This window comes from Delphinapterus leucas, chromosome X (genome assembly GCF_059928025.1).
Source record: "Delphinapterus leucas isolate spDelLeu-1000000601 "Yukka" chromosome X, BTC_Dleu_Yukka2, whole genome shotgun sequence".
In the NCBI taxonomy this organism is placed as follows: Eukaryota; Metazoa; Chordata; class Mammalia; order Artiodactyla; family Monodontidae; genus Delphinapterus; species Delphinapterus leucas.
The window spans coordinates 36189464-36212538 of record NC_143150.1 but is presented as its reverse complement, the minus strand read 5'-3'; the positions used below and the strand labels follow the sequence as shown (position 1 = coordinate 36212538).

Sequence of the window (23075 nt, the reverse complement as noted above, 5' to 3'; positions counted from 1 at the left end):
AGTGATAGACAGACTATGGTTATTCAGACTTGGGGATCCGGCAGACATTTTCTCAAATGAACACCTAAGCCTTATCACTTCGAGAAAAGCAACGGATAGTATTTTTTGTCAAAGATAAAAATTCCAGCACTCAAATACATGTTATCCAAAATTCTAATTTTTATCTACCACCATGAGCTTGACAGCTTCCAATACTTCATTAACTCTTCTAATAAAATAGATGGTGGGGGGCTATTAATGAATGTGGTGTTTCACATTGTACAATGAAATGTGTCAACATTTGGTAGATCTGTATAACTCAGTGAAACAATATTTTCCCAATTACCAATGTATAATCTTACCTGTGCATGATTTAGTAAAATATCTATCCAAGATGCAAGATAAAACAATGGATTTTAATGTTAACAAAGTATGAAAAGTTCACATTGCTACTGACCTCTAAGAAATTACCACTTACCTAGTTGTGGTATAGCATCAAAGAATATCTACAATTATCTGAAAAGCCTAATTATTAAGACTTCTCTCTTTTCCAGCTACATATCTGTATGAAGCCAGATTTTCTTCATATATTTCAAACTAAATGTATCATAATAGATAAAATACAGGAGGGGATATGAGAATCCAGCTGTCTTCTCTTAAGCCATACATTAGAGATTGCACAAGTGTAAAACAATGCCACTGGTCTCACAATTTTTTGTTTTGGAAAATACAAATTTTTATGGAAAATGAGTTTAACATAATGGGTTTATTTTTACATGAGATAATATTTTTAACTTAGATTAATTCCTAATGTGGTAAATATTGATAGATAGAACCCACAAAAACAAAAGCTATTTGGGATCCTCAATTTTTAAGAGTGTAAAGGGATCCTGAGACCAAAAAGTTTGAGACCTCTGTGCCAGACCATAAGGATGGTTGCTTTGTCTATGAGTTCACAGTATAATATAGATGGGGAGGCATTTTCAAGGATTTAGAGTAGGATCTTTGGACTTCCCTTCTTAGAATCAGCAGGAGGAAGAAGAAACGATGTGGACTAACCTAACCAAATCTGTTTTCCATTCCAGCAACTGCTACTTGATGGTTGTGATTTTGGCTAAGTTACTTAACCTCCCTAACCCTGATTTTGTGTGAAGTGGGAAATAATGTATTTTATGATTTTCCAGTGTTGTTATAAGAACTATATGAAACCTTATATGTATAAGTATACTGTTCTGGTGCATGTGAGGAATGTGAATTTTCTTTCTCTCCTCCCTTTTCTTAAAGAGTATTAATAGTTTTAGCATATTAGCACTATAGAATCTTATTCTTCATGTGGTGGTGTGATGTGGCCCATGATAATAAAAATTAAAGTATCAACCTTTATTACATTTTTGTTGCATGTACCTTTTATAGAACTATTTTTATTGTAGTAAACATGAGACAGTGCCAGTCTTTACTTCACAAAACGAACGTAAGTTATCCCAAGTAATGAGGGACTCCTTTTTAAAAATATTTATATAGTTACTATAATAAGGTCAGAAGAGCATCTATTTATTTCCATTGAAACTGGTGCATGGTAGTGAAAGTGCTGTAAATTTTAAATGATGCTAGCATGTTCATGACATTCAAGAGATGACACTTAAAAGTTTGGTCTTTTGGGATGGTCTTCAGAGTTTTGCCTTCAAGTATAGACCAGACTGTAAAAACACCTGAGTTTTTAATTGCTAAAATAATACAAAATGGTTATTTGGATGGTGTGTGTTATACTGGAAAACTATTTGACAACGTAATTGTGACGAACTCTTATAAGAACTGAATTGACAAGAATGACTCTAGAGAACGTTTCTTAGTGTAGTCTGTTGATATCTAAATCATCCCAGGAAGATAGCTGTCTCCAGGTAGAATACATTTGACACATTGTACATACATTTATATATTTAATTTTTCTTTTTTACTTTTTTTTTAACATCTGTATTGGAGTATCATTACTTTACAATGGTGTGTTAGTTTCTGCTTTATAACAAAGTGAATCAGTCATACATATGTTCCCATATCTCTTCCCTCTTGCGTCTCCCTCCCTGCCACCCTCCCTATCCTACCCCTCTAGGTGGTCACAAAGCACCGAGCTGATCTCCCTGTGCTATGCGGCTGCTTCCCACTAGATATCTACCTTACGTTTGGTAGTGTATATATGTCCATGCCACTCTCTCACTTTGTCCCAGCTTACCCTTCCCCCTCCCCATATCCTCAAGTCCATTCTCTAGTAGGTCTGTGTCTTTATTCCCGTCTTGCCCCTAGGTTCTTCATGACCTTTTTTTTTTCTTAGATTCCATATGTATGTGTTAGCATACAGTATTTGTCTTTCTCTTTCTGACTTACTTCACTCTGTATGACAGACTCTAGGTCCATCCACCTCACTACAAATAACTCAATTTCGTTTCTTTTTATGGCTGAGTAATATTCCATTGTATATATGTGCCACATCTTCTTTATCCATTCATCTGTTGATGGACACTTAGGTTGCTTGCATGTCCTGGCTATTGTAAATAGAGCTGCAGTGAACATTGTGGTACATGACTCATTTTGAATTATGGTTTTCTCAGGGTATATACCCAGTAGTGGGATTGCTGGATCGTTTGGTAGTTCTATTTTTAGTTTTTTGAGGAACCTCCATACTGTTCTCCATAGTGGCTGTATCAATTTACATTCCCACCAACAGTGCAAGAGGGTTCCCTTTCCTGCACACCCTCTCCAGCAATTATTGTTTCTAGATTTTTTGATGATGGCCATTCTGACTGGTGTGAGATGATACCTTACTGTAGTTTTGATTTGCATTTCTTTAATGATTAATGATGTTGAGCAGTCTTTCATGTGTTTGTTGGCCATCTGTATATCTTCTTTGGATAAATGTCTGTTTAGGTCTTCTGCCCATTTTTGGTTTGGGTTCTTTGTTTTTTTGTTATTGAGCTGCATGAGCTGCTTGTAAATTTTGGAGATTAATCCTTTGTCAGTTGCTTCATTTGCAAATACTTTCTCCCATTCTGAGGGTTGTCTTTTGGTCTTGTTTATGGTTTCCTTTGCTGTGCAAAAGCTTTGAAGTTTCATTAGGTCCCATTTGTTTGTTTTTATTTCCATTTCTCTAGGAGGTGGGTCAAAAAGGATCTTGCTGTGATTTATGTCATAGAGTGTCCTGCCTCTGTTTTCCTCTAAGAGTTTGATAGTTTCTGGCCTTATATTTACGTCTTTGATCCATTTTGACCTTATTTTTGTGTACGGTGTTAGAGAGTGTTCTAATCTCATACTTTCACATGTACCTGTCCAGTTTTCCCAGCACCACTTATTGAAGAGGCTGTCCTTTCTCCACTGTACATTCCTGCCTCCTTTATCAAAGATAATGTGACCGGGGCTTCCCTGGTGGTGCAGTTGAGAGTCCGCCTGCCGATGCAGGGGATATGGGTTCGTGCCCCGGTCTGGGAAGATCCCACATGCCGTGGAGCGGCTGGGCCCGTGAGCCATGGCCACTGAGCCTGCGCATCCAGAGCCTTTGCTCCGCAACGGGAGAGGCCACAACAGTGAGAGGCCTGTATACCGCAAAAAAAAAAAAAAAAAAAAAAAGGTAGCCATACGTGCGTGGGTTTATCTCTGGGCTTTCTGTCTTGTTCCACTGATCTATATTTCTGTTTTTTTGCCAGTACCATACTGTCTTGATTACTGTAGCTTTGTAGTATAGTCTGAAGTTAGGGAGCCTGATTCCTCCAGCTCTGTTTTTCGTTCTCAAGATTGCTTTGGCTATTCTGGGTCTTTTGGTTTTCCATACAAATTGTGAAATTTTTTGTTCTAGTTCTGTGAAAAATTCCAGTGGTAGTTTGATAGGGATTGCATTGAATCTGTTGATTGCTTTGGGTAGTAGAGTCATTTTCACAGTGTTGATTCTTCCCATCCAAGAACATGGTATATCTCTCCATCTATTTGTATCATCTTTAATTTCTTTCATCAGTGTCTTATAATTTTCTGCATACAGATCTTTTGTCTCCTTAGGTTTTTTTTTTTTACATCTTTATTGGAGTATAATTGCTTTACAGTGGTGTGTTAGTTTCTGCTTTATAACAAAGTGAATCAGTTATACAAAGTGGATCAGTTATACATATACATATTTTCCCATATCTCTTCCCTCTTATGTCTCCCTCCCTCCCACCCTCCCTGTCCCACCCCTCCAGGCGGTCACAAAGCACCGAGCTGATCTCCCTGTGCTATGCAGCTGCTTCCCACTAGCTATCTACCTTACGTTTGGTAGTGTATATATGTCCATGCCTCTCTCTTGCTTTGTCACAGCTTGCCCTTCCTCCTCCCCATAACCTCAAGTCCATTCTGTAGTAGGTCTGTGTCTTTATTCCTGTCTTACCCCTAGGTTCTTCATGACATTTCTTTTCTTAAATTTCATATATATGTGTTAGCATACGGTATTTGTCTTTCTCTTTCTGACTTACTTCACTCTGTACGACAGACTCTAGGTCTATCCACCTCATTACAAATAGCTCAAGTTCGCTTCTTTTTATGGCTGTGTAATATTCCATTGTATATATGCGCCACATCTTCTTTATCCATTCATCCGATGATGGACACTTAGGTTGTTTGCATCTCCTGGCTATTGTAAATAGAGCTGCAATGAACATTTTGGTACATGATTCTTTTTGAATTATGGTTTTCTCAGGGTATATGCCCAGTAGTGGGATTGCTGGGTCATATGGTAGTTCTATCTGTAGTTTTTTAAGGAACCTCCATACTGTTCTCCATAGTGGCTGTACCAATTCACATTCCCACCAGCAGTGCAAGAGTGTTCCCTTTTCTCCACACCCTCTCCAGCATTTATTGTTTCTAGATTTTTTGATGATGGGCATTCTGACTGTTGTGAGATGATATCTCATTGTAGTTTTGATTTGCATTTCTCTAATCACGATGTTGAGCATTCTTTCATGTGTTTGTTGGCAGTCTGTATATCTTCTTTGGAGAAATGTCTGTATAGGTCTTCTGCCCGTTTTTGGATGGGGTTGTTTGTTTTTTTGTTATTGAGCTGCACGTGCTGCTTATAAATTTTGGAGATTAATCCTTTGTCAGTTGCTTCATTTGCAAATATTTTCTCCCATTCTGACGGTTGTCTTTTGGTCTTGTTTATGGTTTCCTTTGCTGTGCAAAAGCTTTGAAGTTTCATTAGGTCCCATTTGTTTATTTTTGTTTTTATTTCCATTTCTCTACGAGGTGGGTCAAAAAGGATCTTGCTGTGATTTATGTCATAGAGTGTCCTGCCTATGTTTTCCTCTAAGAGTTTGATAGTTTCTGGCCTTACATTTAGGTCTTTAATCCATTTTGAGCTTATTTTTGTGTATGGTGTTAGGGAGTGATCTAATCTCATACTTTTACATGTACCTGTCCAGTTTTAGCAGCACCATTTATTGAAGAGGCTGTCCTGTCGCCACTGTACCTTCCTGCCTCCTTTATCAAAGTTAAGGTGACCATTTTCTATGTTTCTGTTTTTGTGCCAGTACCATATTGTCTTGATTACTGTAGCTTTGTAGTGTAGTCTGAAGTCAGGGAGCCTGATTCCTCCAGCTCCGTTTTTCATTCTCAAGATTGCTTTGGCTATTCGGGGTCTTTTGTGTTTCCATACAAATTGTGAATTTTTTTTGTTCTAGTTCTGTGAAAAATGCCAGTGGTAGTTTGATAGGGATTGCATTGAATCTGTAGATTGCCTTGGGTAGTAGAGTCATTTTCACAATGTTGATTTTTCCAATCCAAGAACATGGTATATCTCTCCATCTATTTGTATCATCTTTAATTTCTTTCATCAGTGTCTTATAATTTTCTGCATACAGATCTTTTGTCTCCTTAGGTAGGTGTATTCCTAGATATTTTATTCTTTTTGTTGCAATGGTAAATGGGAGTGTTTTCTTGATTTCACTTTCAGATTTTTCATTATTAGCATATAGGAATGCCAGAGATTTCTGTGCATTAATTTTGTATCTTGCTACTTTACCAAATTCATTGATTAGCTCTAGTAGTTTTCTGGTAGCATCTTTAGGATTCTCTATGTATGGTATCATGTCATCTGCAAACAGTGACAGCTTTACTTCTTCTTTTCCGATTTAGATTCCTTTTATTTCCGTTTCTTCTCTGATTGCTGTGGCTAAAGCTTCCAAAACTATGTTGAATAAGAGTGGTGAGAGTGGGCAACCTTGTCTTGTTCCTGATCTTAGTGGAAATGCTTTCAGTTTTTCACCATTGAGGACGATGTTGGCTGTGGGTTTGTCATATATGGCCTTTATTATGTTGAGGAAAGTTCCCTGTATGCCTACTTTCTGGAGGGTTTTTATTGTAAAGGGGTGTTGAATTTTGTCGAAAGCTTTCTCTGCATCTATTGAGTTGATCATATGTTTTTTCTTCTTCAATTTGTTAATATGGTGTATCACGTTGATTGATTTGCGTATATTGAAGAATCCTTGCATTCCCGGAATAAACCCCACTTGATCATGGTGTATGATCCTTTTAATGTGCTGTTGGATTCTGTTTGGTAGTATTTTGTTGAGGACCTTTGCATCTATGTTCATCAGTGATATTGGCCTGTAGTTTTCTTTCTTTGTGACATTCCTTACCTGGTTTTGGTATCATCGTGACGGTGGTCCCGTAGAATGAGTTTGGGAGTGTTTCTCCCTCTGCTATATTTTGGAAAAGCTTGAAAAGGATAGGTTTTAGCTGTTCTCTAAATGTTTGATAGAGTTCGCCTGTGAAGCCATCTGGTCCTGGGCTTTTGTTTGTTGCAAGATTTTTTTTTTTTTTTTTTTTTTTTGCGGTACACGGGCCTCTCACTGTTGTGTCCTCTCCCGTTGCGGAGCACAGGCTCCGGACGCACAGGCTCAGTGGTCATGGCTCACGGGACCAGTCGCTCCGTGGCATGTGGGATCTTCCCGGACCGGGGCACGAACCCGTGTCCCCTGCATCGGCAGGCGGACTCTCAACCACTGCGCCACCAGGGAAGCCCTGTTGCAAGATTTTTATTCACAGTTTCAATATCAGTGCTTGTGATTGGTCTGTTCATATTTTGTATTTCTTCCTGATTCAGTCTTGGCAGGTTGTGCATTTCTAAGAAGTTGTCCATTTCTTCCAGGTTGTCCATTTTATTGGCATAGAGTTGCTTGTAGTACTCTCTCATGATCTTTTGCATTTCTGCAGTGTCAGTTGTTACTTCTCCTTTTTCATTTCTAATTCTTTTGATTTGCGTCTTCTCCCTTTTTTTCTTGATGAGTCTGGCTAATGGTTTATCAATTTTGTTTATCTTCTCAAAGAACCAGCTTTTAGTTTTATTGATGTTTGCTATCATTTTCTTCATTTCTTTTTCATTTATTTCTGATCTGATTTTTATGATTTCCTTCCTTCCGCTAACTTCGGGGTTTTTTTGTTCTTCTTTCTCTAATTGCTTTAGGTGCAAGGTTAGGTTGTTTATTCGAGATGTCTCCTTTTTCCTAAGGTAGGATTATATTGCTCTAAACTTCCCTCTTAGAACTGCTTTTGCTGCATCCCATAGGTTTGGGGTTGTCGTGTCTCCATTGTCATTTTTTTCTCGGTATTTTTTTTTATTTCCTCTTTGATTTCTTCTGTGATCACTTCGTTATTAAGTAGTGTATTTTTTAGCCTCCATGTGTTTGTGTTTTTTACAGATCTTTTCCTGTAATTGATATCTAGTCTCATAGCGTTGTGGTTGGAAAAGAGACTTGATACAATTTCAATTTTCTTAAATTTACCAAGGCTTGATTTGTGACCCAAGATATGATCCATCCTGGAGAATATTCCATGAGCACTTGAGAAAAATGTGTATTCTGTTGTTTTGGAGGGAATGTCCTATAAATATCAATTAAGTCCAACTTGTTTAATGTATCATTTAAAGCTTGTGTTTCCTTATTTATTTTCATTTTGGATGATCTGTCCATTGGTGAAAGTGGGGTGTTAAAGTCCCCCACTATGAATGTGTTACTGTCGATTTCCCCTTTTATGGCTGTTAGTATTTGCCTTATGTATTGAGGTGCTCCTATGTTGGGTGCATAAATATTTACAATTGTTGTATCATCTTCTTGGATTGATCCCTTGATCATTATGTAGTGTCCTTCTTTGTCTCTTGTAATAGTCTTTATTTTAAAGTCTATTTTGTCTGATATGAGAATTGATACTCCAGCTTTCTTTTGATTTCCATTTGCATGGAATATCTTTTTCTGTCCCCTCACTTTGAGTCTGTATGTGTCCCTAGGTCTGAAGTGGTGTCTTGTAGACAGCATATATATGGGTCTTGTTTTTGTATCCGTTCAGCCAGTCTGTGTCTTTTGGTGGGTGCATTTAATCCATTTACATTTAAGGTAATCATCAATATGTATGTTCCTATTCCCATTTTCTTAATTGTTTTGGGTTTGTTATTGTAGGTCTTTTCCTTCTCTTGTGTTTCTTGCCTCGAGAAGTTCCTTTAGCGTTTGTTGTAAAGCTGGTTTGGTGGTGCTGAACTCTCTCAGCTTTTCCTTGTCTGCAAAGGTTTTACTTTCTCCATCAAATCTGAATGAGATCCTTGCTGGGTAGAGTAATCTTGGTTGTAGGTTTTTCTCCTTCATCACTTTAAATGTGTCCTGCCACTCCCTTCTGGCTTGCAGAGTTTCTGCTGAAAGATCAGGTGTTAACCTTATGGGGATTCCCTTGTGTGTTATTTGTTGTTTTTCCCTTGGTGCTTTTAATATGTTTTCTTTGTATTTAATTTTTGATAGTTTGATTAATATGTGTCTTGGCGTGTTTCTCCTTGGATTTATCCTGTATGGGACTCTCTGTTCTTCCTGGACTTGATTAACTATTTCCTCTCCCATATTAGGGAAGTTTTCAACTATAATCTCTTCAAATATTTTCTCAGTCCATTTCTTTTTCTCTTCTTCTTCTGGGACCCCTGTACTTCGAATGTTGGTGTGTTTAATGTTGTCCCTGAGGTCTCTGAGACTGTCCTCAGTTCTTTTCATTCTTTTTTCTTTATTCTGCTCTGCAGTAGTTATTTCCACTATTTTATCTTCCAGGTCAGTTATCCGTTCTTCTGCCTCAGTTATTCTGCTATTGATCCCTTCTAGAGTACTTTTTTGTTTATTGTGTTGTTCATCGTTACTTGTTTCCTCTTTAGTTCTTCTAGGTCCTTGTTAAATGTTTCTTGCATTTTCTCTATTCTGTTTCCAAGAATTTGTATCATCTTTACTATCATTATTCTGAATTCTTTTTCAGGTAGACTGCCTATTTCCTCTTCATTTGTTAGGTCTGGTGGGTTTTTATCTTGCTCCTTCATCTGCTGTGTGTTTTTCTGTCTTCTCATTTTGCTTATCTTACTGTGTTTGGGGTCTCCTTTTTGCAGGCTGCAGGTTCGTAGTTCCTGTTGTTTTTGGTGTCTGTCCCCAGTGGCTAAGGTTGGTTCAGTGGGTTGTGTAGGCTTCCTGGTGGAGGGGACTGGTGCCTGTGTTCTGGTGGATGAGGCTGGAGCTTGTCTTTCTGGTGGCAGGTCCCCGTCTGGTGGTGTGTTTTGGGGTGTCTGTGGACTTACGATTTTAGGCAGCCTCTCTGCTAATGGGTGGGGTTGTGTTCCTGTGTTGCTAGTTTTTTGGCATAGGGTGTCCCGCACTGTAGCTTGCTGGTCGTTGAGTGAAGCTGGGTGTTGGTGTTGAGATGGAGATCTCTGGGAGATTTTTGCCGTTTGATAGTACGTGGAGCTGGGAGGTCTCTTGTGGACCAGTGTCCTGAAGTTGGCTCTCCCACGTCAGAGGCACAGCACTGACTCCTGGCTGCAGCACCAAGAGCCTTTCATCCACACGGCTCAGAATAAAAGGGAGAAAAAGTAGAAAGAAAGAGAGGATAAGATAAAGTAAGATAAAATAGTTATTAAAATAAAAAATAATTATTAAGGAAAAACAATTTTTAAAGTAAAACAAAACACCAAAAAAACCGATGGACAGAACCCTAGGACAGATGGTGAAAGGAAAGCTCTACAGACAAAATCTCACACAGAAGCATACACATACTCACAAAAAGTGGAAAAGGGGAAAAATAATATATGTTGCTCTCAACGTCCACCTCCTCAATATGGGATGCTTCGTTGTCTATTCAGGTGTTCCGCAGATGCAGGGTACATCAAATTGATTGTGGAGATTTAATCCGCTGCTCCTGAGGCTGCTGGGAGAGATTTCCCTTTCTCTTCTTTGTTCGCACAGCTCCCGGGGCTTAGCTTTGGATTTGGCCCCGCCTCTGCGTGTAGGTCGCTGGAGGGCGTCTGTTCTTCGCTCAGACAGGACGGGGTTAAAGGAGCCGCTGATTTGGGGGCTCTGGCTTGCTCCGGCCGTGGGGGTGGGAGGGGCAAGGAGTGCGGGGTGAGCCTTCGTCGGCAGAGGCCGGCATGACGTTGCACCAGCCTGAGGTGCGCCGTGCATTCTCACAGAGAAGTTGTCCCTGGATCATGGGACCCTGGCAGTGGCGGGCTGCACAGGCTCCCGGGAGGGCAGGTGTGTATCGTGACCTGTGCTCGCACACAGGCTTGCTGTCTATAGCAGCGGCCTTAGCGTCTCTTGCCCGTCTCTGCGGTCCGCGCTGATAGCCTCGGCTCGCGCCCGTCTCTGGGGCTCCTTTAAGCAGCGCTCTTAATCCCCTCTCCTCACGCACCAGGAAACAAACAGGGAAGAAAATGTCTCTTGCCTCTTCGGCAGGTCCAGACTTTTCCCTGGACTCCCTCCTGGCCATCCGTGGCGCACTAACCCCCTGCAGGCTGTGTTCACCTCGCCAACCCCAGTCCTCTCCCAGTGCTCCGACCGAACCCCAAGCCTCAGCTCCCAGCCCTGCCCACCCCGGCGGGTGAGCAGACAAGCCTCTCGGGCTTGTGAGTGCTGGTCGGCACCGATCCTCTGTGCGGAAATCTCTCTGCTTTACCCTCCGCACTCCTGTTGCTGCGCTCTCCTCCGCGGTTCCGAAACTTCCCCCTCCGCCACCCGCAGTCTCCACCCGCGAAGGGGCTTCCTAGTGTGTGGAAACCTTTGTTCCTTCACATCTCCCTCCCACTGGTGTAGATGTATTTCTGATGTATTTGTGGGGAGGAGTGTGATCTCTGCGTCCTACTCTTCCGCCATCTTCCTATATTTAATTTTTTTAGTTAGAAAATTTTCATATTATCTTTTAGTAGCCTGTTTTAGTCACTAATGTTCATATCTAAAGTACTCCTGCTGCAATTGCTATGATCTTTCTTGGAGTTAATGCTAAATTTCATTTTTACCTGTAAGAACATCCATTTATGTTGATGTTAATGAATCTTTGTATATGAAGTGTACTGTATGCTTTCTTTGTTTCAGGTACTTTTCCAAATGCTGACCCTGCATCTGTCCCTCATGGAGCATTCTATTATCCAGTGATGTCAGATCCCTGTGGGCAGCGACCTTTGCCAGGTTTTGATTCCTGCCTTCCTGTTGTGCCAGATTATCCCTGTGTTGCCCCCTGGCATCCAGTCAGTGCAGCATATGTTGGTTCTCAAATTCGTGGTGCTATGAGTCCTGGGCCACTTGCCTATATTGCTTCACCTCCCTCACCTTCTCATTGTGTACCTCAGAATATGTAAGATTCAGCAGTATGACGTGTTCTTGCACTGCCATTTTTCTTGTTGTTTGGTTTTTAAAAAGTGTTTTATGTTAGTGTTTAAGTGATTTAGAGTGGTTAGAGTGGTTACTGTTGTATCTGTCTTTAAGATTATTTTATCTTTTGATTTAAAACAGTACTTTAAAATAAAGGAATATTTCTTTGGGTTGTGAATAAGGGCATTGAGATGAATGTACAACTAGCCCCATATTTGAGCATATTTCATTGTATTCAGCTGTTTTCCTGTCAGCCAACTTGTCAACTTTGTATTAGCTGATGGTACCAATTGATAAATGGAGTAAATCTTACGAACTATTGCCTTGGTTCCGATGTCACACATAATATTAAACCATGCAAAATTGGAAAAACTACTTTTTCCTAGAAAATGAAACAACAAAACCAAGAGCATTTGCTTCTGGGTAACTAGCTTAATATTAAGTGAGAGTGCTCTTCAGGTTTCTTAAGAATTGTCTGATCTGAGTTGTGTTCTTTGATATTAATCAGTTCTGAAGGCACATGATGCTCTGCTTTAGATTTATCCCATGTTCTGTTGTTTAATATTGGACTTATGTAACCATTTTCCTGCACAGTATTGATGTCCTTTGCACATTTAGCAGTAAATAAAAATTAGCATTTAAAATTGCTGAAATGAGTGAGATTTTCTTTTGCTTTTTCATGGCAGCAAAGAGTACCAGACATTTGATTGTTCCCATATGTTTTCCCCCTAGTATTTTGGTTGCCAGAAAATGTGAATTTATAGCATGGATTGGCAGGGTCAGTTGAAATGTTATTTAATCTCAAGACATTGCAATGCATACTACCATATCCAGTTCTTTCCCCTTGAGAATGTCCCTTTAAGTTGTGTTTCTGTTTTTTTTAAAAAAATCGGTTAATTCTCTTAGGGAACTTTAATCTAGACTTACTTTCTCATTGTCCTATATTTCTAATGGTTGTTGAATCTTTAAATTATTGTTTAGATTTATCTTGTATCTCTTCAGGCCTGCCTTGTCTTCAGCTTTCTGTGAGACACATTTTATAAGCCCTTCTGCCTTCTCCCTTCTCTCTCTTTCATCTACTCAAAGACTACAAGATTTTCTCTATTCATTCAGTTCTCCTCTGAGGAGAGGAGCATTCATCATGAATGCTTTGCTCTGTCTCACCTACAAACAGCTATTTTAAAAGTGTTCTTTGGTTGCCACAAAACCTACTTATATTGCCTCCTTTAAAAGTTATTTATGCTTGTGAATCATTCTGTTCGTTCCCACCTTTCAGCTATACCCCAGGCAAAAAGAACCAATTGAGACTCAGGGCTCAAGGTGCTTGAACAGGTTAAAGAACTAGAGTGGAATCCATTGCAAAGAAGATATCCTGTCTTCAGTATACTGTTCTCAAGATGATTGATAACAATGAGCTTCAAATCAGTCAGTGTACTAGTTAAGGCTTCTGCTTCGTAATAGACATGGAACTGGTAGTGTTTTGGTTTTGCATCCTGGATCTTTACAAGTCCTTGCTCTACAAGTTGGCATCTGACAACTTTAATAAAGAAAGATGGGCAATAGTGCACTGATCTTTCTAACAACCTCTGTATTAATGTTTCAGCTTTTTCTCTGCTAACCTCCTGGGTTCTCAATTTGTGCAGCCTACAGATTGTTTTATGTTTAAAGGTTTATTTTAGTCAAGTTTGAAACATGGAACAACCCCTCTCCAACATTTTTCAAATATGCCAGCATTTCTGAAATGTACATAACTCACAGCAAGTGATTGTCCTGTATCTTCAACTGTCAGTGGTTCACTAATTAGCTTCTAAGCAGTGTTTTAGAAGGTTGTAGTCTATCTTGAGAATGTGGATCTGGAAATTGTGTGGTTTTGAGATAAGTACATTTGCCTTAGGCTTCCAGTTGATTTGTTTATTTTTTAAACTTGTAGGTTGCTGCCTTGCCTTGATTTCCATTACTAATTTAATGCAGTTTAATGAGATGCTTATTATTAACTTAAAAACCCAGGATCAACCTAATTGTTGTTACCAGTGTTGAAATCAATGGTATGAATGGTCTGTTTAAATCATACAAGTATAGTCCACTTGTTTATGCTTTACAGTCAGACTTCTCTAAGAAATAATCAAGGAGTGAGCCCTGACCCTCCTATTGTTTTGTGAGTTGGGAGGGTGAAGGTAACCTGTACTGCAGCAGAAGTCTGCAGCGGGTTTTTTTTTTTGTTTTTTTTTTTTGCGGTACGCGGGCCTCTCACTGTTGTGGCCTCTCCCGCTGCGGAGCACAGGCTCCGGATGCGCAGGCTCAGCGGCCATGGCTCATGGGGCCCAGCCGCTCCGCGGCATGTGGGATCTTCGCGGACCGGGGCACAAACCCGTGTCCCCTGCATCGGCAGGCGGACTCTCAACCACTGTGCCACAAGGGAAGCCCTGCAGTGGTTTTTGAAGGCAGCTTCTGGGTTAAAAACAAAAAACCTAAGACTTAACATGTTTAATCAACCTATAGTATAAGCATAGTGGTAGACTTTTTACATATAACCTCTGTAGTTGCTTTTGATATTACAAAAGACATCCTTGTCTTTTTTTCTGTTGTTATACCCAACTTTCAACCATTGAGAATTGTTGGGGGAAGGAGGATATAAAGGCACTGTGGTTTGTTCTGAACCCTTTACTTTCACCGCCTTCCTGAGATAAATCTGGTTTACACCAAAGGTAGAAAGCTGGATCATTTCCATAGTGAGGAAAAACAATTAGAATTCATTTTTATGCTGTGTATATTTATTCTCAAAACTAATTGTGGTTTTCTGCCTTGATTAAGAGCAGATGAAAATATGGAATCTGTTTTACTGTTGAAATTCAAGACTTGTGAATTTAAAACATCTTTCATTTCCTTAGAGCCTATAATCAAGGCATAACCTTTTAATTAGCTTTGGAAGTAAAAGTATAAACAAATCATGATTTTTTTTATGTGAACACCATACATTCAGAACTTAATTCAGACATAAATCTTCATGAATAATGAAATAGTCCATTGGAGAAGGGTAGGGCATGAACTTAATCTAGATTTTTCTAAATCTGGGTCAAATTTTGTCCATTTTACATGAAATCTCTTTGAGGCCATTTATATTTCCATTTATAATAAAAAGAATTTAGGAGAACTAATACAGCAAAAGGCAACCTCTTGTTTCCCCCATCTTAGCTAGAATGTTAAATTTCAGTTGGAGCAACTTGATTTAGAACACTTGTCTTCTCTCCTGCCTCAGTCATCAAAGGCAGTTTCAGGGATGTGTGGGGTGCCTGTATATGGAAAGATGGAGCTTCAGGAAAGGATGGACCTGAGTTTAGGTAACTACCTACTGAGTGACTAAAACTGCTTTAGAATGATAAATCTGGGTATCATCTCAAAATAATCTGGGGGGTGGGGTTTATAGATGAAGATAAGCTGCATGTTTGTAACTGTTGAATAATAACTGTTGAAGATTGAGTTCATTGTGCTATTCCCTCTACTTTTGTGTTTGAAATCTTTCATAATAGTTGAAGAAAAACTACCTTGGTAACTGGCCATCTGGAGAGGTAATGTTTATAAAGTTAGTAAAAGTTCAGGTTTTTAAACATTTTGCCTTGAATCCTGAAAAGAAACAAGATCTTAGAGATACTGTCACATAAGGTTCATAGGTACCCTTGTTAAAATATCTGGGGGTTGGGGGAAGCCTGTAGTATAGGCAACTGATTCTTAAAGTCCTGTAATTCTCAAGAATATTCACTAGCTACATGTAAAACTAAATTATATTAAACCATGACATTTATTTATAGTTGAAACTAATTGAGGTGAGTGAACCACTTCAGGTTTACTGCTTCATTGTTTTCTAATAATCACCACCACCACTTCTGAGTTCACTTTTCTCCTTATGGCTGCCAGAGGGGAGCTTGGAAACCAGGAATCCTTTAGTGTTGAAGAGCTTTTTTTTTTTGTCTGGTAGGTGGCTCCTGCCACTGGCTAAACCTTTTATGAGAGGAGGGGTGGAGAGTAATTCTACAATATTGAGATTAAACTGAATCAATTCTTAGGAATTCAGGCCAATGAATAAAATGTTAAGATCTATTTTAGCCAAATATTAATAATAGTTATTGATGTATTGGTGTTATATAGGTGATCAGTCCCTTCACCTAATCAACTAACAAACCTTTTCTTGCAGATCTTATGGATTTTTCTAAACTATATAGTACAGCTTTTTCAAATCATTTGCAGAATTATAGAAAAAAATTCTACCCTAATACTAGGGTATTAAAGTTCTTGACTTAAAAAACCTTTTATTTCCTTGCTGGTGTATTAACCAGATCAGAGTAACAATTTTTATCTTGATAAATTTCAGTTATGCAAGATAAGTTCCAGAGATCTGTTCTACAACTTTGTGCCTGTAGGTAACAATACTGTATTTTACGCTTAAAAATCTCTTAAGAGGGTAATCTCATGGTAAATGTTCTTACCACAATAAAAGAAATAAAAGTTCTACCACATATATAGTCCCACAGAAAAACAAACTACTTTATATTCAGTTGCTTTGCTTGCATCAGCAGTTGAACTTTGTTTTAATTTTCTTTCATTCTTTTAGCTCTGCTAAAAGAGCTTCAGCTACTCAAGTTTTCTTCCTCCTACTTGTTTTGAAGCACGGTATAGATTTGGCTTTTGTTAACCTAGTTCTGTTCTTTTACTCACTGCTTATTTTTTTCCAACATTTTATTATGAAAAATTTTAAACATGGAAGTTGAAAGAAGTGTGCAATGTACATCTGTATATCCACTGCCTAGATCATATAATTAACATTTTACTACACTTAACCTTTTCACATAACCATCTATAAATCCTATTTTTTGATGATTACAAAGAAAATTGCAGACTTAAATACACCTCACCCCTAAACATCTCAGCATGGATATTGTTAACTAGAGTTCAGTATTTGTTAAAGGTTCTTTTTTAAAGGTTCTTTTCTTTTTGAGGTAAAGTTTACATGTGATGAAATGCACAAATCTTAAGTGTTTGATGCAATGAATTTTGACAAATCACACATCTGTGAAACCCAAGCCTTTATCAAGATAACATTTTCATCATTCCAGAAAATTCTCTCATGCTTTTCCCAGTCAATCCCTGCTTCCCCGATCCCCATCCCCTAGGCAACCGCTTTTTCTTCTGATTTTTCTCCTATCATAGTTTGTTTTTTAAACTGTATATAAATGAATCAGAGTATGTGCTCCTTTGTGTAAGGATTCTTTAACATAAGGTATTTGGGATTCATCCATGTTGTATGTGTCAATAGTTCTTTTTATTGCTGAGCAGCATTTCATTGTACAAAAATGCCATTCTCCTGTTGATGGATACCTGAGCCATTTCTAGTTTTTAGATACGCATGAAGCTGCTACGAACATTTTTGTACAAGTCTTACGAGCATTTGTTTTCATTCCTCTTGGAATTACTGGGTCATAGGTTAGGTATATGTTTAGTATGGAAATGAAGGAGATTTTTCCAAAGTGATTGTACCATTTTATACTCCCACCAGCAGTGTATGAGAATTCCAATTGTTCATCCCCGTCAGCATTTGGTGGTATTAGTCTTTTTGATTGTAGCCATTCTGGTGGGTTTGGTAGTAAGTGGTATCTCATTGTGGTTTTAATTTGCATTTCCCTATGATTATGTTTAACACCTCTTCACGTGCTTATTTGCTAGTTGTATATATTCCTTTTTGAAATGCGTTCAAATTGTGTTTTTATTATTGAGTTGTTGGAATTTGCTTATACTGGTTGCACATCTTTTCCAGATATATTACTGCTTTTCAGATTGTTTTATCTAACCAATGTATAAATGTTATACACCCAATCACACTTAAAATAATTAGGCCAGGGCTTCCCTGGTGGTGCAGTGGTTAAGAATCCGCCTACCAATGCAGGGGACATGGGTTTGAGCCCTGGTCCGGGAAGATCCCACGTGCCGCGGAGCAACTAAGCCCGTGTGCTACAACTAGTGAGCCTGCGCTCTAGAGCCCACAAGCCACAACTCCTGAGCCCGTGTGCCACAACTATTGAAGCCTGTGCACTTAGAGCCTGTGCTCTGCAACAAGAGAAGCCACCACAATGAGAAGCCCATGCACCGCAACAAAGAGTACACCTGCTCACCACAACTAGAGAAAGCCCACGTGCAGCAATGAAAACCCAATGTGGCCAAAAATAATTTTATTTTTAAAAAAGGCCATATTTTTCACAGAACTAGAACAAAAAATTTCACAATTTGTATGGAAACACAAAAGACCCCGAATAGCCAAAGAAATCTTGAGAATGAAAAATGGAGCTGGAAGAATCAGGCTCCCTGACTTCAGACTATACTACAAAGCTACAGTAATCAAGACTGTATGGTACTGGCACAAAAACAGAAACAGATCAGTGGAACAGGATAGAAAGCCCAGAGATAAACCCACGCACGTATGGTCACCTTATCTTTGATAAAGGAGGCAAGAATATACAGTGGAGAAAGGACAGCCTCTTCAATAAGTGGTGCTGGGAAAACTGGACAGGTACATGTAAAAGTATGAAATTAGAACACTCCCTAACACCATACACAAAAATAAACTCAAAATGGATTAAAGAGCTAAATGTAAGGCCAGACACTATCAAACTCTTAGAGGAGAACATAGGCAGAACACTCTGACATAAATCACAGCAAGATCCTTGTTGACCCACCTCCTAGAGAAATGGAAATAAAAGTAAAAATAAACAAATGGGACCTAATGAAATTTCAAAGCTTTTGCACAGCAAAGAAAACAATAAGACCAAAGGACAACCCTCAGAATGGGAGAAAATATTTGCAAATGAAGCAACTGACAAAGGATTAATCTCCAAAATTTACAAGCAGCTCATGCAGCTCAATATCAAAAACACAACCCAGGGCTTCCCTGGTGGCGCAGTGGTTGAGAGTCCGCCTGCCGATGCAGGGGACACGGGTTCGTGCCCCGGTCCGGGAAGATCCCACATGCTGTGGAGTGGCTGGGCCTGTGAGCCATGGCCGCTGAGCCTGCGCGTCCAGAGCCTGTGCTCCACAACGGGAGAGGCCACAACAGTGAGAGGCCCGTGTACCACAAAAAAAAAAAAAAAAAAAAAAAAAACCACAATCCAAAAATGGGCAGAAGACCTAAATAGACATTTCTCCAAAGAAGATATACAGATTGCCAACAAACACATGAAAGAATGCTCAACATCATCATTAGAGAAATGCAAATCAAAACTACAATGAGATATCTCACACTGGTCAGAATGGCCATCATCAAAAAATCTAGAAACAATAAGTGCTGGAGAGGGTGTGGAGAAAAGGGAACACTCTTGCACTGCTGGTGGGAATGTAAATTGATACAGCCAATATGGAGAACAGTATGGAGGTTCCTCAAAAAACTAAAAATAGAACTACCATACGACCCAGCAATCCCACTACTGGGCATATACCCTGAGAAAACCATAATTCAAAGAGTCATGTACCAAAATGTTCATTGCAGCTCTATTTACAATAGGCAGGACATGCAAGCAACCTAAGTGTCCATCATCGGATGAATGGATAAAGAAGATGTGGCACATATATACAATGGAATATTACTCAGCCATAAAAAGAAACAAATTGAGTTGTAGTGAGGTGGATGGACCTAGTGTCTGTCATACAGAGTGAAGTAAGTCAGAAAGAGAAAGACAAATACCGTATGCTAACACATATATATGGAATCTAAGGAAAAAAAAAAAAAGGTCATGAAGAACCTAGGGGCAAGACGGGAATAAAGACACAGACCTACTAGAGAATGGACTTGAGGATATGGGGAGGGGGGAGGGTAAGCTGTGACAAAGTGCGAGAGTGGCATGGACATATATACACTAACAAACGTAAAATAGATAGCTAGTGGGAAGCAGCCGCATAGCACAGGGAGATCAGCGCGATGGTTTGTGACCACCTAGAGGCGTAGGATAGGGAGGGTGGAAGGGAGGGAGACGCAAGAGGGAAGAGATATGGGAACATATGTATATGTATAATTGATTCACTTTGTTATAAAGCAGAAACTAGCACACCATTGTAAAGCAATTACACTGCAATAAAGATGTAAAAAAAACAAACAAACATGACTTTAAAAAAAAAAAAAAAAAAGGCCAGGACTTGCTACTGAGTTACTTGGCTGAAAGTGAAGCTGTTCTGGTATGCTAACCAGTGTTCTGGTGGCCTAAAAGTTAATTAAAATAAAAGACAAAACTTCAGGAATCTGAATTAATTAGGCGAAAGTTAATTGCTGAAAAGTCCATGACTACAGAAAAAACTTTAAAAGAAATGTCAACTGATAACTTCAGAAAATATTACCCAAATGTACTCAGATTATACTGGCTGAATAATGACCAGCTTAACCTCAATTTATGTGTCTTCTCACTGACCCACAGATTGAAACTGCTCTGTACGACATGTATCATTCTTTGGTTACTCGGAAGTTTTCAGGATAAGGCCAGTAAGGTTTGTCAGTGTCGTACACCATAGCTTTGTAGCTGTATTGGTCCCTTCATGTCATCATCTCAAAGGTCTTTATGAATGCTTGTTCAATTTTCTAAATATTTAATACAGCTTTGTTTAATGGGAAATATAAAAGAATGATAGTAATAATGTTTATTCTCAGTCATGAACTTTTCAAAATATATTGGACTGTGGAGGACTCCCTTAAGTGTGTCTGCTGGTTAAATGATAGTGTAAAATCCACTGTTGTTCACAAATGTTTATTAATAATAGATGGCTATAAATGATTATGTTGGAAAAGGGAGGAACAATCACCTTAAATCTGAGCAGCCATACATTTTGGAGGAAAAAAGTAAATGCTTTATTTTTGTTTATACTGAAGCTAAAGACACAATCATTTTATTGTACAAGATTCTTTTTAACACATTTAATGATGACAGTAACTTTGCACTTCCTACAGAAAATATTTAAATAAAAGTAATAGTTACTTAAGGAGGCTTTAGCTTTTAAAATAGTAGTCTGCAAAGCCAAATGCCATTTACACAAACACATTTGGAATTTCCCCTTTTCGTGATTAAGCTCGGGAGATACAATTTTAACCTTAAGTTCAATGCATACATTTTCTGTATGGTGATGTGTGATTGGGGCCTCCAACTAGGCTAAGAAAGTGAATTAAACACCGCCTGTTTTCTAAAAGTATTCTTTATTGTCTAGGAAATGTTGGCTCCAAACTACATTCATTGTTCTGAATAGGTAGAAATTCTTCATCCTCAATTTCAACCTGTTTTTGAGAACTCTTGAATCCTGTGAAGAGTTTAAATAGTGATACTTTCTTGAATTCTACCACTGGTATGCATTCCTATGTTATAAGAAACAGACAAATTAAAATGCTTTCACTTGAGAAGGATGTTTATCCCTATCTGAACTGAAATGTCCTTGAGAAGGTCTTTGTCTTTATAGTTGAAATAAGAGAACATATGGGTTGACTTGTACTATGTTAGAAGAGTAATTTGACCAGTTAAAAAATTTTAAGTTAATTTATCAAATTGGATTGCCTTTAACATTAAGAAAACTACAGACTAATGTGTTGACCCTTTGGGTTTAGAGGTTTCCTCATGAGCTCCCACAACATTCATTTTAGTGCCATTGGTTCCAATGAATCCTGCTAGACACTCAAGAATTCTGAGTGCTTCTCCTGCCCAAGTATACTAAACACAGTTATCACTCTGCTTATTGGACTACAGGCTACATTGCTTTGGTTATTTAAACTGATTGCTTAATATATGTTGTAAAAGGAAGTACTATGAGATGTGACCAAAAATGGATGAATCTGTACTTCAAATAATATGACTGGATCTTATACAGGAACTACCTAGTGTGAACATGTGATTTTCAAATGACCTGAAAATTCAGCTAGCTGTTGCCATCCTCCCATTAGAGCCGCCTCCTACTTCTGTTACCGGAGCTCCTCCTGAATCCAAAACCCTCCCCTCAATTTCCTGGGAAGGCCAGGGCTTTTCCTTACTGCCCTTTCTTCCTGCTAACAGTCTAGTTGTCAGAGCCTCTGTATTGTAAAGTGTGATTTCTTATGGATCAAATAAGGTTTGGGAAGCCAATACTGAGTTTACTTACAACATAAGCCATTGGAAGTTGGAATGTGTTTTACTGTTTAAACACAAATATTTCAAGGGTTAAGTCATTATGGTTGTTCCCAAATCAGTGGAGATTCTATATCTAAATATGGTGTTCTTTAATGTTTCCTCCTTGGGAGGCTGTAAACTTACTCCAATAAGGCTGCCACTGTTCCAAGCATGTTTGAAACTATAATAGATTCCAGAATTGAAAGAGGAACAAGGCCTCATTTGGGGGTGATGGAAATTTTTGTATCTTGATTTTGGTGGCGGTCCTAGCGGTGTATACAACAGTGAAGACTCACTGAATTGTACACTTTAAATGGATGCAGGTAGTTGTTCACAAATTATTCCTCAAAGTTGATAAGGAAAAAACTAGATTCCAAAGAGCAGTTTCAGGTCACTTCACAAACCCCACAAGAAACTGTCTTGGTATTTTATAATTGTGCCTATCAAGGTGCCTATTGTGTGATAGCACTTGAAAAATATTTTTTACCAGAAAAAGTAGAACTCAGCTTGATTGCCCAAATTTTTACCAAATATGGATCTAAAATTAGTTTTGACTGTTTCTAAGAATTTAATCTTACAAGATTATGATTTTCTACCATTGAGGGTATTAAGAGGTTGTATTGTGGATTTTGAACATCCTCCCAAAAGCAGAAGTCCACAATGGTTTGAGTAATGTCAGCATTCGAATATGGGTGCAGCTTAAGGTGACTGCTTTGAAGAACATTAATTTGGGCACATTAATTCTGCCATGTTTATGAAAATATCAGTCTCATTTTATAATCTCACTTTATATGTTTATTCTAAATTTTTGAGGCTAAAATATGACATCAGGCATAGAATCTAGCGTTCTTCCATACTACCCTCTCCCACTTTTACCTTTTATTTCTCTTTTCTGTAGGGTTTTGGCAAATTCATTTTATTTCTTAGATAAAATTTGGGGAAATCAGTCCTTCCAGTAATTGGTCACAAGTGCATATTTATAAAAGCCAGTCAGCGATATTGCACAATTTAAAATGTAACCTTACTATGAGTCTGATGTGTTGAATTTAGGAATACAGTGATCACAAGGTGAGAATGTGCTATGATCTGAAATTCAACCGAAATATAACTCAACCTTTGAAAAATGATTTACAGTTTGTTCAGAGCTAGTTTTCATATACTGTTGCACTTCTGGATTTTGTTGAGGGAGAAATGATGATGTTTTAATCCAGAAACTACATTTTTTTAAAAAAAATCGGGGAACGCCACCTCAATTTGGTTATCTAAAAAGTTT

At 38.5% G+C, this 23075-nt stretch overlaps 1 protein-coding gene across 5 annotated transcripts in view; it reads left to right on the top strand.

The window, feature by feature from the left end:
- The window catches only part of LOC111165789 (ALG13 UDP-N-acetylglucosaminyltransferase subunit), a 79055-nt gene extending 56330 nt beyond the window's left edge, over window positions 1-22725 (top strand). For 2 of the 5 annotated variants that reach the window (XM_089904169.1, XM_089904168.1), the window contains one exon: window positions 11373-22724. In XM_089904169.1, coding sequence (XP_089760295.1) covers window positions 11373-11635 — 263 coding nt within the window. In that variant the 3' untranslated portion in view covers window positions 11636-22724. Of the gene's footprint in view, window positions 1-11372 lie in introns of all 5 variants that reach the window. The other 3 variants (XM_089904167.1, XM_030759490.2, XM_089904170.1) reach the window with 2 other exon arrangements.
- The last annotated feature ends 350 nt before the right edge of the window (window positions 22726-23075 follow it).